This window comes from Ammodytes marinus, assembly GCF_949987685.1.
Source record: "Ammodytes marinus genome assembly, chromosome: 22".
NCBI classification, from domain to species: Eukaryota; Metazoa; Chordata; class Actinopteri; order Uranoscopiformes; family Ammodytidae; genus Ammodytes; species Ammodytes marinus.
This window is the reverse complement of record NC_137226.1, coordinates 8,626,160-8,649,005: the sequence shown is the minus strand read 5'-3', so window position 1 is coordinate 8,649,005 and position 22,846 is coordinate 8,626,160. Positions and strand designations below refer to the sequence as shown.

Genomic DNA, 22,846 nt, shown 5'->3' with positions numbered 1-22,846 from the left:
CAGCGTTTTTAACACGGGGGGGAAAAAACAAGTCTCCAATTGTGACGTTGTAAAGTGGAACAATCCACAGCTCGATATTCGTCCAGTAAATTGATTGTCTTTCTATCTTCTTGTCTGCTAAATTGCCGGATGCAAAAGCTGCTGAATCCCGATCTTTATGCTCGAGCTCAGATATTTTTCTCCCATGAAGGCCCCAAATGGACTGTGTGTTGCCGGTCGAACAGAGCATACAAATGACACACTGACTTATTTATTTTAACAAGGCTTGTTGTACAGACACAAACTGCTGACATGTATAGTCCCTTCCCCCCTCTTTCTCTCGTCCCCCCACCCCCCCCCCCCCCTCTCTCTCTCTCTGTCTGTGGTCAAAAAGAAGAGTCCTTAAATGTCAGCGCCACGGTCATTCCTCCTGATCTCTGGATAGTCTTTTTTTTTTCTAACTCATGGACACATTCTTTAAAGACATTTATTATAAGACAGTAAAGTGTAATGGGGTGTTTCATATGCCATAATGAAACCTAATCGCCCTGTAGACAGTGCTTTGAATCCATCTGTCCAGTGGTTTAATAGTCCAAGTTGAGCCTCAGAAGAGTACCACTCTGTTTGCTGGCTGTCGGGGAAAGCAGTTGAAGCAAGGGGATTCCTTTACATCTTAAAGGCCTTAAGTGTGCGCATGATGATGAGATGAGCAGTTGGAAGTCCAACTCTTTCTCTTTCCTCTTGGGAAAACATTGATTTTGACAGATGCTGGTGCATCCTGTGAAAGAATTCTCACTGGGACTTGTTTGGAGGAAATGAAACGATCCATCCTCCTAGCCTACTGTAATATTACTCTAGTGCACACATCTGCAATCCAGTGTCGTCCAATCGCTTTGAAGGCCTAGTCACAATAGCATTTAAAACAGCTAAATCATGCTGCAAAATCAATTAGTTACCATGGAACCAACTCAATTAGTTGAATCACTACTGGGGCAAAATAATGATAAAGGCTGAGCTGCAATTTGACCAATAGCAAGCTGTTCTGCTATTGACGGAATGGATAGCATATAAGTCAACAATTAATCAAGTTAGCTATGTTGCACTATTGAGTAGGCCTATAGGCTACTGCAAAAAAGCTTGCTAGGTGTCCGAAAGCTTGCTTCTTAGCTCCGAAAGCTGCTTTTCCCACTTCAATACGCTTTATTTAATGAAATGGTATGAGTCCTGTTAACAAAATACCAGGTGGGAATGAAAAAAAAAAATGTAATATTGAATTGCTATAATAACTGGCACTAGCATGTTCCCAAATGGCTAATGTGTTATTGTCTGCGTAGATTGATTTCACAATGGAGTCTCAAAGGGTGTCTTAAACACAGTGATATAAATATGAATGCCAAATATCCACATTTAGTTGTGAGCTGATATTTTCCAAAAACTCAGACGTATATATAACTTGTCTTTAGTGTACAGGCAAAAGTTTGCTGTTTAAGTATCTGCCTTCTGTCTGTGTTATATGCCAAGCAAGTGTGAAAGGTAATTGGTCACCGAGGAGTATTTTAATGGAGCTGCTTTGATGGAGTCATTTAGTTGCAGCGCTTTGCATTTCATCACTTCTGTCTGTCAATTATACTTGATTTACAAGGTGTCTAAGGGACAGCGAATGTGAAGCATCAATTTGTGAGTGGGTGATTGCGCTGGAGAGAGAGAGAGAGAGAGAGAGAGAGAGGAGATGGCAGGATATATCATTCATTAACATGGCAGGATGTCCTTCAATTATCCCATGTCGAATTGGAGTGAGTCATTTCAGTCATTGCTCTTTATCAGGAACGACCTCTCCCAGGTGTATGGTGAGAGTGTGCACGATGCTGCTGTGACGAGGGTACAAAACACATTTAGACTTTTTCCAGAGTTATTGTGCTTTTTTTTTTTTTTTTTTTTTTTACAGGTGGGGCTCATCGCTCATCATGTCAAAAGTCAGTGTTTACACAGATGGTTTGTATTCACCCAGGGCCATATTTGAATGCATTCAAGCAGGCAGAATACAAGGACTTTTGTCTACATAGAGTAATGAATAGAGTGTACATGACAGTCTTGTTCCTGGGTTTACATGACATGGGGTCTCTCATAAAATGTTAAAGGGCGACAGACATGAACCACTTTTCCCCCAGACAGACTTGGGGGCGCAAACGTTTGACCGAAGTTCCCCCAAGGTTGCGTTCTGGGCCCTGATACATTTGAACTGATAATATTGTGCTAATGGCTTCGGGTGACGGCTGGGACAATAAATAAAAGAAGGTAATTAGGCAGTTAAAGATAGGGGGGCCATAACCCTGATGAGGAAAAAAAAAGGTCTTTTATCTTCAGGAAAAACAGGGTTCAATAACGAGAGGTGATGAAGTTTCAGTGCCAGGTATCGGTGATAAGTTTTCTTTCTTTTGATAAAAACGGCAGAAATGTTTTCCATCGGAGTGGACGTGTTGACCTGTGCGCACAGCTGGGGCAGATCACTGTGTCGAAAGAATGTGGTGGCTGTGTAACCCACATCTACTATATATTAAAAAGGAGACACTCCCCAACCGAGCTAACATACATAATTCTCCTTTCTTTTCTCCATAGCTTTGCCTGGAATCATATGGTAGTGATCAATGTTGGACTTGCTTCTCCCCAAAAAAATATATTGTTCTCATTCATCATTTTGTTGAGGAATATTATCACTTTACTTATTACTCCCTGGAAGAAGTGATTTATTATACTTTTAACATAACTTCTCTTAGCTACACCACAAAATTGGTAAGTGCTTCTTCTTCCCCTTTTCCTAAAAATGTGGAACATTCGGCTATGTCTCCTCTTTCACCCATGACAGATCTGAGATAAAAATTTGATATAATTGTATAGAAATCCAATATTCCATTCACCCTAGAATAGGAAGAGGTGGAAATACTTAAACAGTGCTTTCCATCTCATGTATGCGCCCGCGTGAGGGGAAGCAGCTAAAGATAATTTGGCAGATGGGATGTCATGTTTTTGCATAATTCATATATTCATCCGTATTTCTTAAATTGTTACTCAACATGACTTATACTCACCTAACTGCAAATGATATAGTCATCTATCATACTGAACACTGAGGAGTAATTCCATTATAGAGTAAGTTGTTATTTCATCACCCTTTGAGACAAATTTATTGCTCTGCAATTCGACTGAGTCATAGACATAGATTATTATATAATTATTATTAAAAAAGTATGCATGCTGGATAGCAGAAATCCTAGTTCAGCCAAAATCCCTCCGCTAACTTCTGAAATGTATGAAATAAAATGGGTCAAAATGTTTCACAAAGTATGGTTTCCTCATGTGGGATATGCTCAGAAAAGCAAAAGCAAACTAATTGAACATTGGACTGCAGTTGGACCCATTAGTCCGTCTGTTTGTCTCTCTACCTCTCCTTATTTAACACACATTTTCTTGGAAGAGAATGTGAGCCATATTAAATCTGACTCCTCTGCCCGGGCCGTAATGCGACCGCCGGCGGTTAGTTTTATATGTTTCACAAGCGTGTAAATATTTAATAGAAGAGCGGGGATGGAGTGCTGTGTCACTGTTCATGCCCTGTCAGCCATACAGACATATAGGGAGAGAAAATACTGGGAGAAATGTCTTCCTGACAGGAGAAATTTATGGTGCGGCCAGAAGATTCATATACAAGTCTTATTCAGAACTGTATTTTGTCGCAGTCGGATTCCCGGATCATGTGACACGGAGACATGGATATACAAGCTGTTTATGGTCGCAGGAGATGTTAGTTGGTATATGTTGATACCCAACTTGATATGCATGAAACATGATGGTTACTGACGGCATTCCAAACTTGGGATGTGTGTTTGCGGGGGATCTGTTTGGTATCGTGTTACTGCATTCTGTATGCTTACAAAAGCCGGTGGGAATTCAGATGCATTCTTTGGTCACATTGCATTTTCCATTCATATTTCCAAATCCCACAGGTCCTGCACACATTTGAATCTGATTTAAGATACTCCACTGGAAAATCCTAGTCAGTTGATAAACTCTGTGCTGCTTGTTCACAACTATAACAAAAATTAAAATGAATTAACAAACACTTGTCAAGTTCCACTGTGTAACTCTTCATGGTGAGTGGCATTCATGGCCATTATTACATTACTCAGTGGAAAGATTGCTAGCAAAGTTAAAATTCTATAGGATAAGGTTCCAAATCACTTGGGGACCATAATTGCATTTCATACCCCCTTCTCTTGCTCCCCTTGTGTTCTATCCACCTATTTACTAGGGTTAAGGGTCAATGACTATCCAATAAATGTGAATGTTATTATGTTCTCAATGTAAAGGCTTTATATTTGCTGTAATTCTAAATAGTTTTTCATATTAAACTATTATTACTACTATATTAAAATGTGAGGAAGTTTCATTATGGGCCGTTAAAAGTTAAGTAAACTTGGGCTTTGGAAAATTGTGATGGGCATTTTCTGACCATTTTCTGACATTTCGTAGACCAAATGATTAACCCAATAATCCAGAAAATAATCAACAGATTAATCTACATTGGAAATGTTCTTTTGTTGCAGCCCTTGGTTACACATTTTGGCATTGTTGTGAGTGTTTTAGTTCTGCCATTCTGTCATACTAATGGAGATGTTATATGATGTTGGTGATGTTTTATTTTAAGCAATTCTGTTGTCAGGGGGCTGCACAAGTAGTATTACAAGTAGTAGTACAAAAGTGTATTACTTTAATGATTTGTAAATGTCAGCTGTTAACTACAATTACTAGTATGTCCTTAGTTGATACCAAAGAGAAGAACAATTAAAAAAATTGCAGTGAGAGTTGACGGGACATAAGTGCGTTTTTGTTAAAAGCCAACAATTAGACAACATCATCCCTGTTTGTTAGTGTAAAAGGCTTGATTAATTTATGCAACACCCTCACCACACTTCTGCATGATTTCAGCAGTGATTACGAACTGCTCTCAGACTGAAGGTGGAGAAAGGAGAAACACATTTACTTCCATTACAGTGTGGGCAATTGTAAGAAAACAGTCAGTAAAAGTCAAATTAAATTGCGATTTTCCAACTTCATGTGGATAACTGCGGACATGGCATTAGCAAGGTCCCAATGCAATGCTTTTAGTCTCATCATTACTCCCCCACCTTAACAAATCCTACTCCATTAGGTTAAACTTTAATTTCAGTGACCTGGCAGACAAGCTAATGCTCTTTGAGGGATCCCTCAGAAGGCCCCCATTCACTTGGACTGTGGATGTATAGATGGGAGGCAGGGGTGAGGGAAAGCAGATTTCTCCCAAGGCCTTTAAGCTCCTTGATTTGTCCATATAGAAGGAATAATGAGCTTCTCCAGTGTTGTCTCAGCCCAACTCTGGACTTAAGTCCCCCCCCCCCAACAAACCTCCATTCACAAAATGGGGTTGTTTAGCATTTACATATACATACGAGATTTAAAGGAATCCTTCAGGTCTTGGATTGGCCACGCCCCGCTCACTTCAAGATTTCTATTGGTCCTTTCCGCTTCAGTGGGGCCTCATGATGAGCCTCCTTTCGACTCAAAATGAGTTTGAAGTCTTTCATCATCCCCAGAGTTGGATCTCGCCAAGTCATTTTTTTTGTAACATTTCGTAACTTGTTGTTCAGCTGCTCGGATTCTGATCTGAAAAGCTTTGGTTGGTCTCATATCGTGCATATTATTATAATTGACTACAGAAGAATAGATTACACCTCTGCCCTGGACATGGTTATCTCACGGCTCAACAAGTGCACACCAGCTGATGGAGTCAGATAAAACAAAAACTCCCCCGTCCTCCTCCCCCACACCAACGTCAGCAGCGACCCTCTCGGACAGGAAATGATCCCATTTTATGAATCAGTGTTACGTTTCAGTCAAATTTCCTTTGCTTCCTGTAAACGGTTTACTGATCTGCCTTGTACCACCGTCATCCTCACGAGCAGAGAGCGGACACATCTGTGCGATGCAGAGAGACTTCCGTCAGCATGAAGATGGATGGAAATGTATCAGCAATGAATAAATACACCCCAACTACTTCCCCTTCATCACTCCCTTTATTGCGACAGATGTTACAGCTCGGTAGTGTTTTCTTTTTTCTCCCATGGTGCAATGTGGTTCCACTGTTTTGTTTATTTGTCTCCTTCATTCCCGCACTTGTCTTTTGAGTGGATGCGGAGACTGGGTAGTGCACACATGGATCTGCGTGTATACGTACGCATAGGCGGAAAGTATTTTTTCGCTAAGAGAGATTACCCCGAGCTCCGTCATGCACACGATGGGGTGGCGTGACCCCCATTGTAAAGCGGGAGGCCGACCTCTGACCTTTTGAGTAGTGATGAAATGGAGGGAAACCTCCCATTTCCCTCGGCTGGGGTTTTGAAGGCTCTTCTGTTGCAGAGGAAGCATTGTTAATGAGCTCTAAAATGGGCTTTTAATGCAACTGCCACTTTTGTTTGAAGAGTGAGAGTATGGCCAGAAGAGCAAGAGCAAAAACAGGTGTCAGCACCACTTGACTTGGACGGATGATTTAATATTTCTTGTGTGACTTTGAATACTTTACTTTAGAATGAGGTCAAAGTGTGTGTCTTTAATTGAGTAACCATCTGACCTTAGTTCTATCACACTCGATCTGTCCATTCTGCTAAAATGGTCTCTTTGTCTGGATTTTTGGAAGTATTATAAACCCTGAGTTGACAGACACTTTCACATGCCAGGCGGAGATGTACTTTCTGGCCTCATATACTGTGAGATATAGGTCATTGAATATAGCTCTCACAGACACGGAACAGGTTTACAGAGTTACAATAATGATTGCCTACACAGATGTTTTTTTTTCTCTTGTGTCCCTTTTCCCACACCTACTCACGCAGGTAAATGTTTAATTGCGACATACCTTTGGTGATATATTAGGTGATCTTCCTTATTGTTTTTTACTAGCAAATGTGCGGGGCCTCCTCTTATCCTCCCTTTTGCAAAAAAACAACGTTGGTATAACCGACCTACAGTATGTGTTGATGTCTTACGGTTTCACTTTCCCTTCCTTGTCATCTGTTGCTGCATCTTTTATGGTGTCATTGGATCGTGGATACGGCCCACCGTGTGCATACTTGTGCACACACAAGAACCCACTCACTCTTTAGTCTGGTCCCTTTGCTGTAAACGGTATACTAGATAAACAGCTATGGGGCCTTGGGTAGCAGTTCATCAGCACGCAAACGGAAATGCTGCTCCGTAGAACAAAACAATCTCTAGCATTTTCTCCACCCGTCTGTCCTGACGCTGAGATCTCCCACCTTTTCCTCTTCCGTGGTGTTTCCTGGACATGTCATTCGCTGACTAAGGGCTTGCTGCGTGACCTCCAGTTACAGGGAGTAGGAGTGGGTGTTTGTGAACAGGAAGTGGAAGTGGATAGGAAGACGAACTCCTGTGCCACAGAGGAAGTGATGACTGTTGATACCTTGAACTTCATAGTGTCATTTATATCGAAACAGTAATTATTTATTCTGCGCAGAGCGGTGGCAATGCCCTCAGGAACATGGGGTCAGTTAGGATATGAACAGGGTGGTTGGTAGCTGGCGTTTTTTGAAGCTCAAAGGGGGCAGTGTGTGTGCAAAGTTCAGGGTGGGACATTTCCGATGTTCTCTGTAGAAACAGAAATCATGGGGTCATGTTGCCTTAATCATTTTCTCTAGTGCACACACACATACACACACATACACAGAGAACATTAACAGCGACTCCCATTCCAACCGGATGAAGATACACCGTCATATCAGTAACAGCACATTGACACTTGCCAAACACACAGACCTGTTTGATGCCTCTCCCCTGTCCGATGTGTCCTCATAACCAGAGGTGTCTCGTGTCCTCTTCTATTTTTACCGGCAGGCGCTGAAAGCCTCTGGAAGCTCCTTGTCAATGGGCATCTCATTCCACCGCCAACGGCATGTCACCATTTATTAAGTCGTCATTACTCAGGGCCGCTCCGGCTCCGGGGTGCTGGGGCGGAGGGGTGTCTCAAATAGATCGGCGTGGTGGATAGGTCGCACTGTTGCTGCACTCCCTAAAGGGCAACCCATTAAGGCATGTTCCAGCACATCTCACTCCAACCGGGTGAAGATCGATGCAGGTAGCCCAGGCTGCCATTAGTTTGGCTAATGCAGACAAATGGGAGGAAGGTGCCTGATGAGGGGCAGGGTGGAGAGACAGAGGTCGATGGAGAGAGAGAGCGGCTGAATGTGATAAGTGGGGGCTCTCTCGCGTCTGTCCACACATCGTATTGTTTTGGGTAAACAGCTAAAAAGGCTGTCGAGGCCAAAGGGGTGATGAGATACGAGGACGTGGACACCACGGTTGTGGTAGTGAATGCACAATGGTGGACATGGATGCATGTAGGCACACATCAAGCTTCATTTAGTACAACCTTTTGTTTGTGATGCATCTCTGAGATTCTTTTAAAAGGTTTTGAGGCACTGCATCAAATATGATCAATTGCCTCAAGACTTAATGACAACAAGTTTGAAATTGAAAAAATCTGTGTAGAGTTAGAAAGAAGTTAGCAAACGGCTAGCAGATCGAAGATGTATTAATTGCCACAAGTGTAATACACCTGAATCTTTGCCTGAAGTGTTGGTGGTCAAGTTGCGTTGTGGGTAATGTATGCATTTAACATGCCATACCTTGTTCCACTAGTCACATTTATTTGGCTGTAATGAATACATAATTCAATTAAATAATAAGTCCTATTTCCATTAAAGATGTATGACATGGACATAAAAAAACAGTCATGTTCATTGCAACTTTCTATTGGTTATAACAACACTGTTCTCACTAAGTTAATTGCTCGGCTCTGGGAACTTGTTGAGATGGCTAAAACGTCAGACGACACAAGAAGCAAGAGCTTTAATCAACGATCAGACAGATTTTTAATTGATATCAATAATTCCACAAAAAACACAAGTACAGTCGGTATAGTTGATCAAAGTTAAAAACAGGAGAAATTGGTCTTTGATGGATATCTAAATTACCGGATCAGATAGGCTTTCCGATCCAGCAACAATAGTTTCAAAGCACAACGTAGCAGTGGGGGCCCTTAAATGAGGGCACCCTTATCACAAGCACACACACACACATTCACACACACACATGCGCATTTTACCAGCCCAATTCTCAGGTTGTTTTCTTTTACTATCTTGAGGAGTGTGAGTTGACACATCAGCACCCCTGTTTATCAAAGCTTTTATCACCTCCCTGCTGCTATGTCACTCTCCGAGAGGAAGCAGGAGGTTCACACACACACACACACACACACACACACACACACACACACACACACACACACACACACACACACACCTGCATGGTTTTGGAGGAGGCAGGGGGCCTGGAAGTGTTGTTGACCTGCCTTGCTGATGTGAATGACTTAACCAGATACAGGATCTGTCTCAGACTATGCAGGTTAACCACCAGCATGTGTTTCCCCCTTTACCGGCAGGTTTCATGTGGATATATGTCAAAAGCACACTCAAAAGCTCAACTTTCTGTGGGGGGAAAAAAATTGTGACTTTCTAATCTATATAGTTTGCATATGGAAGAAATTAATATGGGTATTATATGATGTATTTTTTATAAGGGAGACCTTTTAAGTAAGTAATCTAATGTATAATCTACTTAGTTGAAGGCGAGGCTTGGAGTGTGCACATGATATGGTTGTAACAGAAATGAGACACTGTCGTACTGTCTTGCCTGGTCCTGATTTATTTCTCTTGACTTTTCCCAGAACCACGACTGTTTTTCTTCATCCATGTCATCCAGTCCGCTTTCTTAATAACTTCCAAACCCACTTAAATCCTGGATTTCAATCCAAAGATCCCTGAATAAATCAAGAATATGATCCACAATCCATACGGATATAAAGGGATAATGAGGGGGGGATCCTTCAACCGGGTTCATATACATCCTCTAGTAATCTGACTTCCTATTTGTGAAAACAGTACATTTTCTGCATATTTCCTGAATTTTTGTTAAGCAAATGAGCTCACACTTCATGCCCCAGTGCTGTAACAGCTGCAGCACATAAAGTCAGACAATGAGTAAGCTGTAAAAGATAAATTCCTCCTGTCATGAATCCCAACAACACAATGTAAAAAAAAAAAAACAAGGTGCATGTTCCTGAACTGTTTCTCAAACAAGATCTAACAAATCATTGTTAACATCCTCGCCACCACGGACCCAAACACTTAGAGGGAAATAAAGAGATTGTTTTAATACAAGTTTAATAACTAGGCTACAGTTCCATGACAAGTGGGCAAGCTGTACTGAAGAAGACCTGCAGCTTCTAGTGAGATATTTCTGTAAATAATTGCTTCAAAGGTCAAGAGAGCATTTTCAGTTTTAAAACTTTCTGCATTTTTTTTTTCTTCTTCTTCCTCCGCTTTTTTTTCCAACCATTGAATTACATGGCCTCTGTACCTTTAGGGGGACATACTTTCAGTGTTCCTCAAATAATGCTAAGGTGAACAAATTAACACAGAGGACATTTGACAGATCTTGGTTCTCCAAAATTAATTTTAGCCAATCATTAAAAAGAGTCTTCCTGGATCGAGAAAAGCTGTTTTGGTTCTGGATGTTAGTTAAGGACACAGCATGTAGACAAACCTTTTTTTTTCTTAATCTAATTATCTATTTCTTTTATATAGGTTCTGACTTTAAAAACACAGACTGAGGAATATGTTTTGGACAAAAGCGCTGTATCTCTCTGATCCTTATTTTAGGACAACAATTCCACTGACATTGGCATTAAAACCCATTAGCTCTTTGTTTAAGGACTTTTCAAATCAAGAGTTTTGGGAAATTAGAGTAAAGGAAATGGAGAATTGATGACTTACATAAAAAAAGGAAATAGGTCCGGAAGGGAGCAAACTATAAAAACCCAGTGATCCTCTATACACTTCCAATCCATTTGGTTAATCGTTGCTCTCGAGTCATCCCGCCCGGCCCCCCTCTTGCTCTTCTCTCTCTCTCTCTCTCAGCTGCTCTCCCTCCCCTCCCCTCCTGTGCACGGTGTAGCTCTCTCTCTCCTTCTCTCTCTCGCAGTCTGGTGGAGCCGCACACAAGGATTAGAGGGGTTGCCGTGTGAGCGTGTCTGCTCAAAGAGAAGAAGACAGAAAGAGATACTAAAAAGAAGAAACAATTCTATAAAGAAAGAAAAGGATAGCCTTACTATTGTGGATAAGTGGTCTGATTTATATATCTTTTTTTTTTACACCTATCCTCTATCTCATCTCCATCAAGCCAAGCAGAGCCCTACACCTGAGGGGGGAGAGAACAGACAAGAAGCCAACGGACTACATAGCCTGGAGCCTCCTTTACGGGGAGCCATGTGAGCTTGCACCCCCCACTACTCACCTCACACTATAGAAGACCCTCTACACCACAACCAGGATTTTCTTTTTCTCTTGCCACCCCCTATTCCTGGAACCTCCACTTTTGAGGGCTTGCTTGGAGGGACTCTCCAGACTCGGTGTACCCTCCCAAGACACCTCATCTCTGGGTACTGGTTAGGGGGTGTGAGTGCCCCCCCCCCCTCCCTTCCCCTGGTCTGGAGGCCAGCAGGCAGCGGCCCCCAGCCCCACCATGGATTACCTGTTTGGGATTGTAGTGCTGCTGTGCGGGGCGGTCCAGCCGGGAAGAGGTGCTGAGCCCAAGCCCAGTGTACCCAGGCTAAAGCTGACGTACAAGGGTAAGCTTCATACTTACATTCACCAGGATAGCCCTAGATACAGTAGTACATGGGGCTGCATTTGCAAGTGCTTTTTAACATAGACTGGCTTCGTCTAGTTTTATTATTTTTTCTTGCCCGTGGGGTGCTCTTTCATGCTTTTTCTTTTCATCCATTCTTTGAGTATCCTTTTTTCCCTCTTCTATTTCTGTGACTTTATTCCGCCTCCCTGTTTCTCTCTCATTCAGTCTTTGGTCAGCAGCACACAGCAGCGGCATCTAACTCTCTGCTTATTAACCCTCATGTCTTCCTCTCTTCCATTAACTCCTTCCTTCTCTCTCTCCCTCTCTCTCTCTGCTCATTCGTCCGCTCGCTCGCTCTGCCTGTCTCTCAGAATTCACTGTTCTTCTTACAAATAGTCAGATTGGTTCCATATGCCGAGGAAAGGGGGCTCTTGCCTGGAGTTAAATGTATATATTGGCCCCTGTACCAATTCGCCCCCCCACCCGCTTGTGCTGTCCCCCTTTTTGGTAGTATACTGCACAGCCCTGTTAAGTGCTCTGAACAGGCAGTGGAGCCTCTGTTTTGATGGCTTCTGTCCCAAAAACCATGACACAGAGCCTTTCTTTTAGGGGGCCACGCGCAGGTCCCCCCCCCCCCCAACCCGACTTTCTCATTACTCGAGCCCTAAATGGATCCAACAGTTGTAGAGTTTTGTGGGTGAAATGGAAAACTACATAGGCAAGCTGATTTAATGCGTGTCCGTTAAATAATGTATTTGCAGCAGAATGCATGGGCATGGGGAATAATGAGAGGGGAGTTCGGCCTGTCTTTTTATATACCGTGCACGTGTAAGTTTTTTGACGTATACGGCAAACATGTTATTCTCTCTCTCCCTCTGTGTTATTTTGAGGGGAGACTGCGGAGCGCCGGTTCTTCCTCTCCTCCTCCCTCTCCCTCCCTCTCTCTCTCTCTCTCTCTCTCTGTCTCAGTCTGGACTCCTCTCTCACACCCTACACTAAATCAGGCTCTTTCTAATAGCAGACTTTTCATCTAAGCTAGAAATAACTGGCAACATTTTTGGCATATTTTGGGCAAGGTTCTCTTTCTTTCTTTCGATTTGCTTATTTTTTTTGCTTTTTAATGTCAGCTATTGTGGTTCTATGTCCTAAAACATGACCGAAAGTATACGGCTCGGGAGCGTGGTCTCACGATTCTTTTATTTTAGTCCTGTGTGTCTCTCGTAAAACATGGCCTCTGAAAATTCATGAACGGGCCGATTCTGTGTTTGAATTTCACCCAAAGCTTTCTCACAATCTTAAGTCGAGGAGAAAATCAAATTTCCTTCTTTCTTTTTAGGAGGTGAACATAACGGTTGTCACTCCACACTGACTCATTTTCTATCTTTAGCCGAGACGTTTGGTGTAACTTGTGTTTAGAGGCCTGCTATATGACATGCTCTGTCCTTCGGATGGGAGTGTAGGTTGTAATTTTGGTAGGCTATAGTGCAATTTCCTTTTATCACCCTTTCAACTTCCTAGTGTTTAAGGCGATTGTCTAAATCTAAAATAAAGATCCATGTGCATTTCTTAACATTTAATAGGCATCTTCTGTGGTTCGGTGCTGTTGGCTTGTTACGATGTGAGATTTTGAGCGGGCGACGACACGCATTGACCATGTGAACTAAATAAATCTGGAAAGAATCACAAACTTGAACTTACCTGCTGCAAGTCACTCATCCCCCGGGCTCCATCATGTCAGTTCACACCAGACGGAGCCTCTAGGCATGATGGGAAAAATGTCAACCCATCTTTACACAGCCATCTGTTTAAAGAATGTGAATATATATATATATATACTGTTAGCTCTCCTCCCTTTTGTGGTCCTCTTTACTGTTCGGCCTTACGAGTGAACATGTTGCTGACAACAATACGAGACAAGAGATATGTCAAGCATCAAAGTATGCATTGACTGACTGACATGAGTGATGGTTGTGTGTCATCAAACCAAGAGAAGCATGTCTTCTGAGAGGAGAGAGTAGCCCGTCACGATCGATTCACTTTTGTGGACGTCCAATTATTATTTTTGTATTGCTCAAAAGTGCATCAAAGCCTTGTTGTTTGCGTGTATGCGTGTGTCTGAATGTTCTTGCCACGTCTTGGTGTGAGGACTCAACACCCTCTCTTGTGATTTCCTCCCCTTAGACTGTAAGTGGTGTCTCTGTGTGCAAGCTTGTGTATGTGTGTGTGTGTGTGTGTGTGTGTGTGTGTGTGTGTGTGTGTGTTTTAGCGAGGCAAGAATGTGTCAGGTCTGGCGTGCACTCATATAATTAGACACCTGGTTTTGCGCTTGTGACCGCGCACGCACACATGAGCTCATGAATCGGTATCTTTTATAGTGCGTGTTGAATCGGTGTGTCTGCAATTACGTGTGATCGCAAGCTGCTGTTGAATTCTGCCATTGTGTGTGTGTGTGTGTGTGTGTGTGTGTGAGTATTTGTAATACCCTTGTGTGAGGGAACATAGGGAGTAAAGGCATCAGAGTGTATCGTGTGCCACTGTCTTTGTGTGTTGCCACTCGCTCGCCAGTAACTGCGCTTGTGTCTCGGGCCCACAGGTGTTTGATGGCTCTCTTGATGCCTGTCAGGGGGAGCATTCTCAGTGAACGCCCACACTGTAGCAAATAAAGGGGGATGGAGGCATAGTGGAGATTTGCCTTTAATGAAGGCAAAGCTGGCAGACATAAGTACACAACGCACAAGAAAGGGAGGCTGGTCATACAGCAGAAGTGTCGCTCATTCCCTCTCTCCTCCCGCGAAGCTGGCGTATAGTAATTAAGTCAAATAAACGACAGGGAGGCATCCTCCTGGGAAGGACAGTCAAACAAGCGCCATGCTAATTTGTGGGCCCTTGAGTGCATGATAAAATGAGATGAGATAACATACAAGATAACATTAAGAAAAACTGAAAATTCATCTTTGACAGGGCAGGCTCGACTGGCATACAAAAACATGTAAGGCAGAGACATTGCAAGAACATTGACGTTACAAACAATGCAAAATGCAAAACAGTGCAAATAAGTATAGACTGAACGGAGTGGGATTTGTTTCCTATGTGTGACTGTTTAGTGTGGTAATGGCAGTGGGGATGAAAGATTGTGTGTACATGTTTTTTTACGTGCCAGCTGGACTTTGTAGCGTCGACCCTGATGACAGGCACTGAATCGAGTGTAGTTGTTTTTTCCTGAGCACTGACAAGCAGAGAGAGTGACAGAGAGGAGAGTGGAGGCCAGGGGAAGCGGGACGGCTGCAAGAAACAAGGAGGGGCCTGTGATTTCTGATTTGGGACAGTCAAATAAACACAGAGCACGTGAGCGGGGGTCCCACAAAATGTCATCCGGGACTGGTCTAAAACGAGTCGCTGATGACACCACTCCAGGGACTGATTGTTTTTCTATACTGCTGCCGGAACAGGACAGGAGGAAAGAGAGAGGGAGTAGTCTTGACATGCAGAGCGCCTGAGAAATGGTGGCAGGTAGATAAAATGACCTCCCATGGGACGGCTGGCGCAGCAAGTGCATATAGCAAATGATTTCCCCACAGGGTCAGTTAGACATTCAGCTTAGGGTATCCAACTCAACGTGCGAAACAGAACTATGATCACACGAGTTAATGATTTTCTCTTCTCCTTGAGACTGGAATAGATCTTGCTGCTCTCCTGGCCTTGACTAGTAACATAAGGAGAGGGAGACAAAAGCTGAAACTCAAGTCCAAGTTAAAAAAATCTTGTTTAGCAATAATTGTACGCCTATCAATCAGTATCACGTCCTCAGAGGCTGACTATTACGAACAACTGAAGAAATCAATCATGTGTTGCAATATTTTTAAAGGATACGCATGGTAGCCTTATTTCCTACTAAAAAGTGAATCATTATCATCACCTAGAAATACAAAACTTTTGGCAACTGTGTCAACATAGTAGTACTAGTGCTTTAATGTTGCACAACTGGGACTATTGAATGTTGCTGCTGGCTGCACCACTGCAATACAGCAGCCGTACGAACAGCAAGGGTAAAACAATGATACACTCCCATGGATCAATGCATACCTGCAAACATTCACATTACCGAACACCATCCACCTACACAGCCCTGTCTCATACTCAAAAGTGGCCTTTAGGAGGAACACTGACCCCTAAAGGTCACGCAATGCAGGTGCAGCACACATTGAGGCTGCGTTCCAAATCACATACTCTTTCTTTTTCTATTCTACATACTACATCTGACCATAAAAAGAATCTAGTTAGCATGCAGTATGGTACAATTGGGAGATATGTTTACTTATGTATTTCATCTTAACATAGCGCCTTGATCATGCCTCTTGCTTTAATATCCGTCGCATCCCCGGTTGTTTTCATACGGAGGCTACGTCGATGTGACGTAACTTCCGTTGCGCACTGGATTCTGAGTCAGAATCGCTCAAAAAGAATGCTCATTTCAAAACTACAAATCTCGGCCAGATGTAGTCGAGCTTACTAAATCTGACCACAAGAATTAACACAGCCTACATCTTTTTTCTACCATACTAAATAGCAGAAAGTATGGGTATTGGAACGCAGCCTTTATCTTCCCTCCGAAAGTATGGGGGGTGGAGAAGGAAGAGGGTAGTCTGCAAAACTTGACCCTATTGTGATCCCTTAAAAAAAGATGGAGCCAGCGTGCGGCACTCGAGAACTTAAAAGGTCTCGTTAAACAACCCGATAATTACCGTTTGGCGTGGGTAATTACGGAGCCTAGGCCTACTGTATGACCTCTTAATGCCATCGCAGCCGCCCCACGCTGGGGCTGGATGGGTGGAACTGAAGGAGTAAAAGACAGAGAGCGAGAGACTGAGAAAAAAGGAGACGGGCAAAATCTGGAAGTCGGCTTACAAGCCTTCAAAATAGACACTTGGTGTGGAACCGCACTCGACGAAAGCAGTCTGGACTCGGCCCCCATAATAAGCCTGTCTGTGTGGAGTGCGTCCATGTGTGTGTGTGTGTGTGTGGTGGGGGGGCGTGCCTGCTATATGAAAATAATAATGTTAGTATGCTTGTGGGTGTTTGCGTGTGTATTTGATTTATCATGGTATTTTGCCTATTCCTTCTTTTACATGCGAATAATTCTCTATCTCTCTCTCTCTCTTTCTCTCCGTTTTTCTCTCAAACTCTGTTGTATCGGTCCATCCTGCGGGCCCGGGCCGACAGAGCGGATGTAGATAATTATAAGGTGTTTGCCCAGCGCGCCAACTTTGGAGATGTCTGCCTCCGTCTGCCTCTCTTGCTCTCTCCGTTTCTCATCGTTTCTTTTCTTCCTGCCTCCCTCCTCCCTCTCCTTGCGGCTCAGTCGCATCTCAAGGAACCACAACACCGCAGACCCTTAACTACGGTCTTGAAGTAGGCACTGTGTGTGTGTGTGTGTGTTGCTGGTCTATTTTTCATGTCTCTTTGATTGCAGCTCACTTGATAGATATCTTCTGGCTATCCTTCTTTTCAACTCTGTTTGGAGATGGAAACACACACACACACACATGCAAGAACACACACACACACATGCAAGAACACACACACACACACACACACACACATACACACTCTTAACAACCCTCATCATTGCTCACTCACGGCCACATTCCAATAGTATAAGGCATTGTTTTGCAGTGCTTGCTTTTTAGCTTTGCCCCCACGTTACATCCGAATACATTACGTTTCCTTGCACTGACTGACTCACACATACCTGACCGCAATGTTTGGCATTACACAAGTCCAAGAGTTGAAAGATGGCTTAATGAAGTGTGTGTTTGCGTTGACACTGGTTGCCCCGCAGATAATTGCGCAGTGACTCAAACGCCCTTGTAAAAGAAACAACCCATTCATCAAGTCACAGAAAAATCCGCCTGCTGTTTTCGTTGTAGTTTTTACACTCACATTTACTGTAATAGAGGGGTGGAACATTGTTTGTCATCACACTATCTTAACTCATCCCATTCAATGCTAACTCTAATGCAGGAATGCCTGGGGAGCGATTAGACTATGTTGTCATTGGGCCCGTGTTGAAAAACAAGCTGGTATAATTTGTGAGTTTTATAGCCTTTTTCGATTGCATGTCTGCCCTTTGCTTTCCAATTTGGTGTGTGTCTTGGAATGCCATGTGTTTTGCCCACATTCATTAAACGTTCCCTTGCGGTATTTACGTTTGCTATTTGCTTTAGAAAGTTTTATTTGTACGAAAAAACGATCATCAGAAACGATCTGGATGTGTGCTCGCGTGGTACAATTGGAGGTAGCGTCGGAGCAGTTGCGTGTTTGCTTAGAGATTAATGTTTTTTTGTTGTTGTGTGTCTGTGTGTACATAAGCGCTGTAGGGACATGCACGTAGGGAAAAAATATCCCCCCATATCTTTTTGCATCTGTGTTTTTGGGACGTGGGCTTGGGTTACTAACAGCGCGGTGCAGATTGCTAAAGCAGGGCCGGTATGAATGGGGTCCCGGCCGCGCCACCACCTGCTAAGTCTTGTCAGTCAGATGGAGAGAGAAAAAGGAGTGCACCGTTCGGTCCGAGTAAAGGGTCGTGTTACAAATGAGGGGGACATCTCTGCAGACAGACAGACAGACAGACAGACAGACAGACAGACAGACAGACTGTAGGAATGATGGACGACAGACGAAAGGGGAGGGCAAACAGAAATGTGGAATATGTGGAGAAAGTCCAGTGGGTGATGGTTTTCTTAGCGCAGGATTGATGTCACCGAGGATGTGCAGTGATTTATAATAATTCCAAAACACTGTGAGGGGGTTTTTCTTTATCTCCCCAGCTGAAACACTCCTTTTTTAGTTTTTATTAATGTCAACGTTTAAGGTCAATTTGAAATACCAGTCGCTTAAAATCTCAGTAATTTAAGACTTAACGATTTCTTCCCTTGGACTTATTTCTTCCTTTTTTTGCCTTACTATATAACAGAAGCAGCATGAGATGTAATGAACAGGATTATGAGAACGTTCCAATATATATTTTTTCATTTCTCACATTGGGACATAACAAGCATTAATCTTGATGTTATATAGCTTTAATATAACTCATGAACTAGCATTCTCCAGTGCAAATGCATTTCACTAACAGGCAGCGGCTCCAGACATGACCACGCTAACCACAGCCTGGTTCTTTCTCCAAGTCCATCCATCACAATGACTGCCTAGTGATAGCACTGCCCCTCTGTCTCTTTGTGTGTGTGTGTGTGTGTGTGTGTGTGTGTGTGTGTGTGTGTGTGTGTGTGTGTGTGTGTGTGTGTGTGTGTGTGTGTGTGTGTGTGTGTGTGTGTGTGTGTGTGTGTGTGTGTGTGTGTGTGTGTGTGTGTGTGTGTGTGTGTGTGTGTGTGTGTGTGTGTGTGTGTGTGCGTGCGTGCGTGTGTGTGCATGCTTGTGCCGCAATTTCCCTGTATGTCGCAATTTCAAAACAAGTTTGTGTTTGGACTAGATTTGCAGACAAAAGCGAATGTGTTCAGTATATCTTGTGCAATTGTGTCCCCCTGTATCTGTGTTCATTTCCCCTTTAAAAGTAATAGGAAGCAGCAGAGAGAGGCTGAGCAGCCGTAGTCAAAACCGTGAGTATTTAGTGGGCTCTCTGCGGCGGCCATGGTCAGGCCTCTGGCGGTCTGTGGGTGGAAAAACCGCTCTCTCCAGTGACGGGAGGGGACACACACACTAATGAAATGGTTCCACACACAACCGCTCCTCTACATGCATGCTTTTTTTCCCCTTCTCTTTTGCACTCATGTCCCTGGGTTCATTTGCAGTAATTTTCATAATTTTCTTTTTTGTCTATATTGTTTATTTTCATTCTGTTGCTTTCTGTCAACTCTTCTAGTATCCTGTGTGCGCTTGTATTGAGTGTCCTTCTCTTCCTCTCTTTCTCTCTCCACCTCTCCGGGGAAAATTGAGGAATGTCGTGCGGTGACCAGTAAAGTCTAGCATTTGGGTTGAGAGAGGGATGAATGGTGCTGTGTGGTTGAAATTCAACACATACTTAGACTACTCATATAGATTTGGCGCGGCTTGGGATGTGGTCACATTTTCCTTGTTAGTCCCTCTGATATATGTCCTACGGTCGAACATGCTCATATTCACATGACAGAATATGGTATTAAAGCGGCCCATAACATACAGTACTTGACTATAATATGGCCGTGAGTCACTTTGGTTGAAAAATTGAAAAATAAAGTTTTCATTTCAACCGGAACGGCGGTTTTTGCAGACCCCGGAATCAAAGAACTCAATCTTTCCGCAAAGTAAACATGACGGTTGCTAACGGCAAAACTTCTCTTATATTTCAGTGTTGTGGAAATATAGGCCTATGTATAATATGGAATGATCAGCCAGCACACGCTTTTTGTTCATGCAAACGTTGGATTAAAAAAAGCCCACACGGGAGCTCCTCTCAATAGTAGTTCACCGCACTGTGTGTGTGTGTGTGTGTGTGTGTGTCTGTGTGTGTGTGAGTGTAAGGCAGCACACTTCCTGTCAAAGCCGTCACTCAGCTGCACCTGAATGAGAAATCCAATGGCCCAGGTCGTGTTATACAGACGGTCGCCATGGAAACCAACCCACACCTGCTACTGCGCTTAGAAAAAGGGAGAGAAAAGGCAGGGAGAGAGAGAAAGAGAGCCGAGGTGAACTTTTGAGGCATGTGTGTGGATATCCTTGAGCTTAGGATAATATTTGAACATTTTGTTAAGCAAAGCCCCTCAGCAAATTTCAATGGTGTGGCTGTTTCACCCTTTTCTTCCCCCCTCCTCTCTCTCTGCCACCTGTGTTTTGTGGCAGAGGCCATCGTTGAGCGCAGCAGAAAAAACGCACACCATGCCACACACGGAGAAAAAAAAAAAGCATTCAGACTAAGGCAGGGTTTGGGAAAGACAGAGGGATTGACATGCCAAAACCCAAACCGCTGGAGATATTATAGTACTGTGTGTGTCTTTGGTTTTTCTGAAGCTATAGCCTTGTATTATAAAAGATAAACACGTGTAATTTCTCCACGCCAGTTCCCTTTCGTGCTGCCATTTGCTTTTCAACCCCCCCCCCCTCCCTGCCTGTCAATGAAGCAGGTCACATCACACACTATAGCCTAACACCTCCCAGACCTCTGACAAGGCACAGAAACACACCTATAGTGCCGTAGTCACGCACCTTCTCCCAACCGCGGCGGAAACAAGAAAGCTGTGTCAACAACAAGAAATGGACCAGTAAAATGTATTCAAACTTTGTTTCTTCACATATTAAATAGAACACTCACTGTGTATGAACAAGAGAAACAGTGAAAAGTGCTGCATTAGTTTAATGGAATAAAAATCCATCTGTTGAATCTCAGTCAAGTGTTTTTCCTCTGTCGGGCTTTTATGCTCCGTGTCACTCAAACACACACTCGCACAGCGGGGCATACACATATTCAGATAAACATCATTTAATGCCCTGTCGCTTTTTCTTTCACGCCGTTTCATTATTCCGCTATTGCGTGGCATGTAGGCGTCTAATACGGCATGCCTGTTTGGAGAACGGGGGAGTGAAGAGTGCTCCACAGACAATTACACTTGAATTTTTGAATGTAGCAGTTTTTTTTTTCTCCCCCGGGGCTCTCTAAGACAAAAGCCAGGTTATGTTTCCATAATGGAGTATGGCAGAGGGACAAATGGTAATTTATTGTAATGAATTACTCATATTATCAAGGGTTGTTTTTAAACACATGGTGTGTAAGGTGGTTGGTGCATTGAGTGAATATCAAAATGAAGACAAATGTGTAGTGTATACAGTATATGTGTAGGCCTACAGTAAGTGTGTGTTTGTGTGTGTGTGTTTAAAACCTTCCATCTTTGTATCGTATGTAAACACTATGCAAAAGCCACCATTTATTTAGTGTGTCTGCTTATTTGCATCTGTGTGTATGTACATGTAGTATGTATATGGATGTTTGAATATGCGCCTGTGTGTGTGTGTGTGTGTGTGTGTGTGTGTGTGTGTGTGTGTGTGTGTGTGTGTGTGTGTGTGTGTGTGTGTGTGTGATTGTGTGTGATTCAAAACCTAAAAGACAAAAGGTGTGAGTGAAAAAGAGCAGACGAGAGGATGTGTGTAACAAGAGAAAGTGGGATGGAAGCGGGCAGTACCGACTAAATAGAATGTGTGTAGGCCATCAGTGTGTGTGTGTGTGTGTGTGTGTGTGTGTGTTGAGTGAGTGGAATGCATACACAGACACACACGTTTATGTGTTTTAAATGTGTCCGTGTATCCAGTGCTCAGGGTAAGCAGACCTGTGTGTGGTTAGCATGTGGTAAGCATGCAGCGTGTATGTGCACGTATGAGTCGAGGTGAGGGGGGGGGGCAGGGATGTGTTTAAAGGTGGAAGCTGCTGAGTGCGCTCACTGTTCCACTAGTTCATGCTGCATAAGCAGAAATAATGATTGGTTTACAACTTAGTCTGTGAAGAAGTATGCGTGCCGGTGTGTGTGACTGTGTGTGTATGTGTGTGTTAGTGTGTTTGTGTGTGTGTTCAGGGATAAGTGATGCAGTGTAAACATGTAGGTCAATATGAATATAATATGCATGTCAGTTTAAGGGTCTGTACTTGTTTGCATTTTCAAGTAGAGCACAGTGAATCCATGTTGAACCTGCTGTACCTCTGTGTGCGTGTGTGTGTGTGTGTGTGTGTGTGTATGTGTGTGTCTTCCTGTGTATATGTTAACTGTACTACTTTATTTTGTATGAGCTTTGCCGTATCTGCCCTGCGCTCTCATTTCCAATCGAGCGCGTCTGTGTTTAGGTTGGAGGTCCTCTGGTGCTCACGCCCTGTTCCTCCAATTCTCCAAGCCGCAGTAGATCGCCAGCTGTAGATAAAGCCCCTCTGTGTGTATTTGTGTGCCCTTGTCTTTGTCGGAGATCGCCACGTGTTGAAATATGCGCTTGTGTGTTTTTCTACTTTTTGGCCCATCTGGGTCAAACCTTTCGTGACGGACCTCGGAGGGGCTGCCCCCTTTGGACCGCATTCCTCCTGGGTTCAGCTCCAGGGTCTTTG

At 43.4% G+C, this 22,846-nt stretch overlaps 1 protein-coding gene across 2 annotated transcripts in view; it reads left to right on the top strand.

The window, feature by feature from the left end:
* The first annotated feature begins 11,142 nt into the window (after nucleotides 1–11,142).
* The window catches only part of sema3aa (sema domain, immunoglobulin domain (Ig), short basic domain, secreted, (semaphorin) 3Aa), a 33,577-nt gene continuing 21,873 nt past the window's right edge, over nucleotides 11,143–22,846 (top strand). For both annotated transcript variants that reach the window (XM_080051136.1, XM_080051135.1), the window contains exon 1: nucleotides 11,143–11,773. In XM_080051136.1, the coding sequence (XP_079907262.1) occupies nucleotides 11,668–11,773 (106 nt within the window). In that variant the 5' untranslated portion in view covers nucleotides 11,143–11,667. The remainder of the gene's footprint in view (nucleotides 11,774–22,846) is intronic.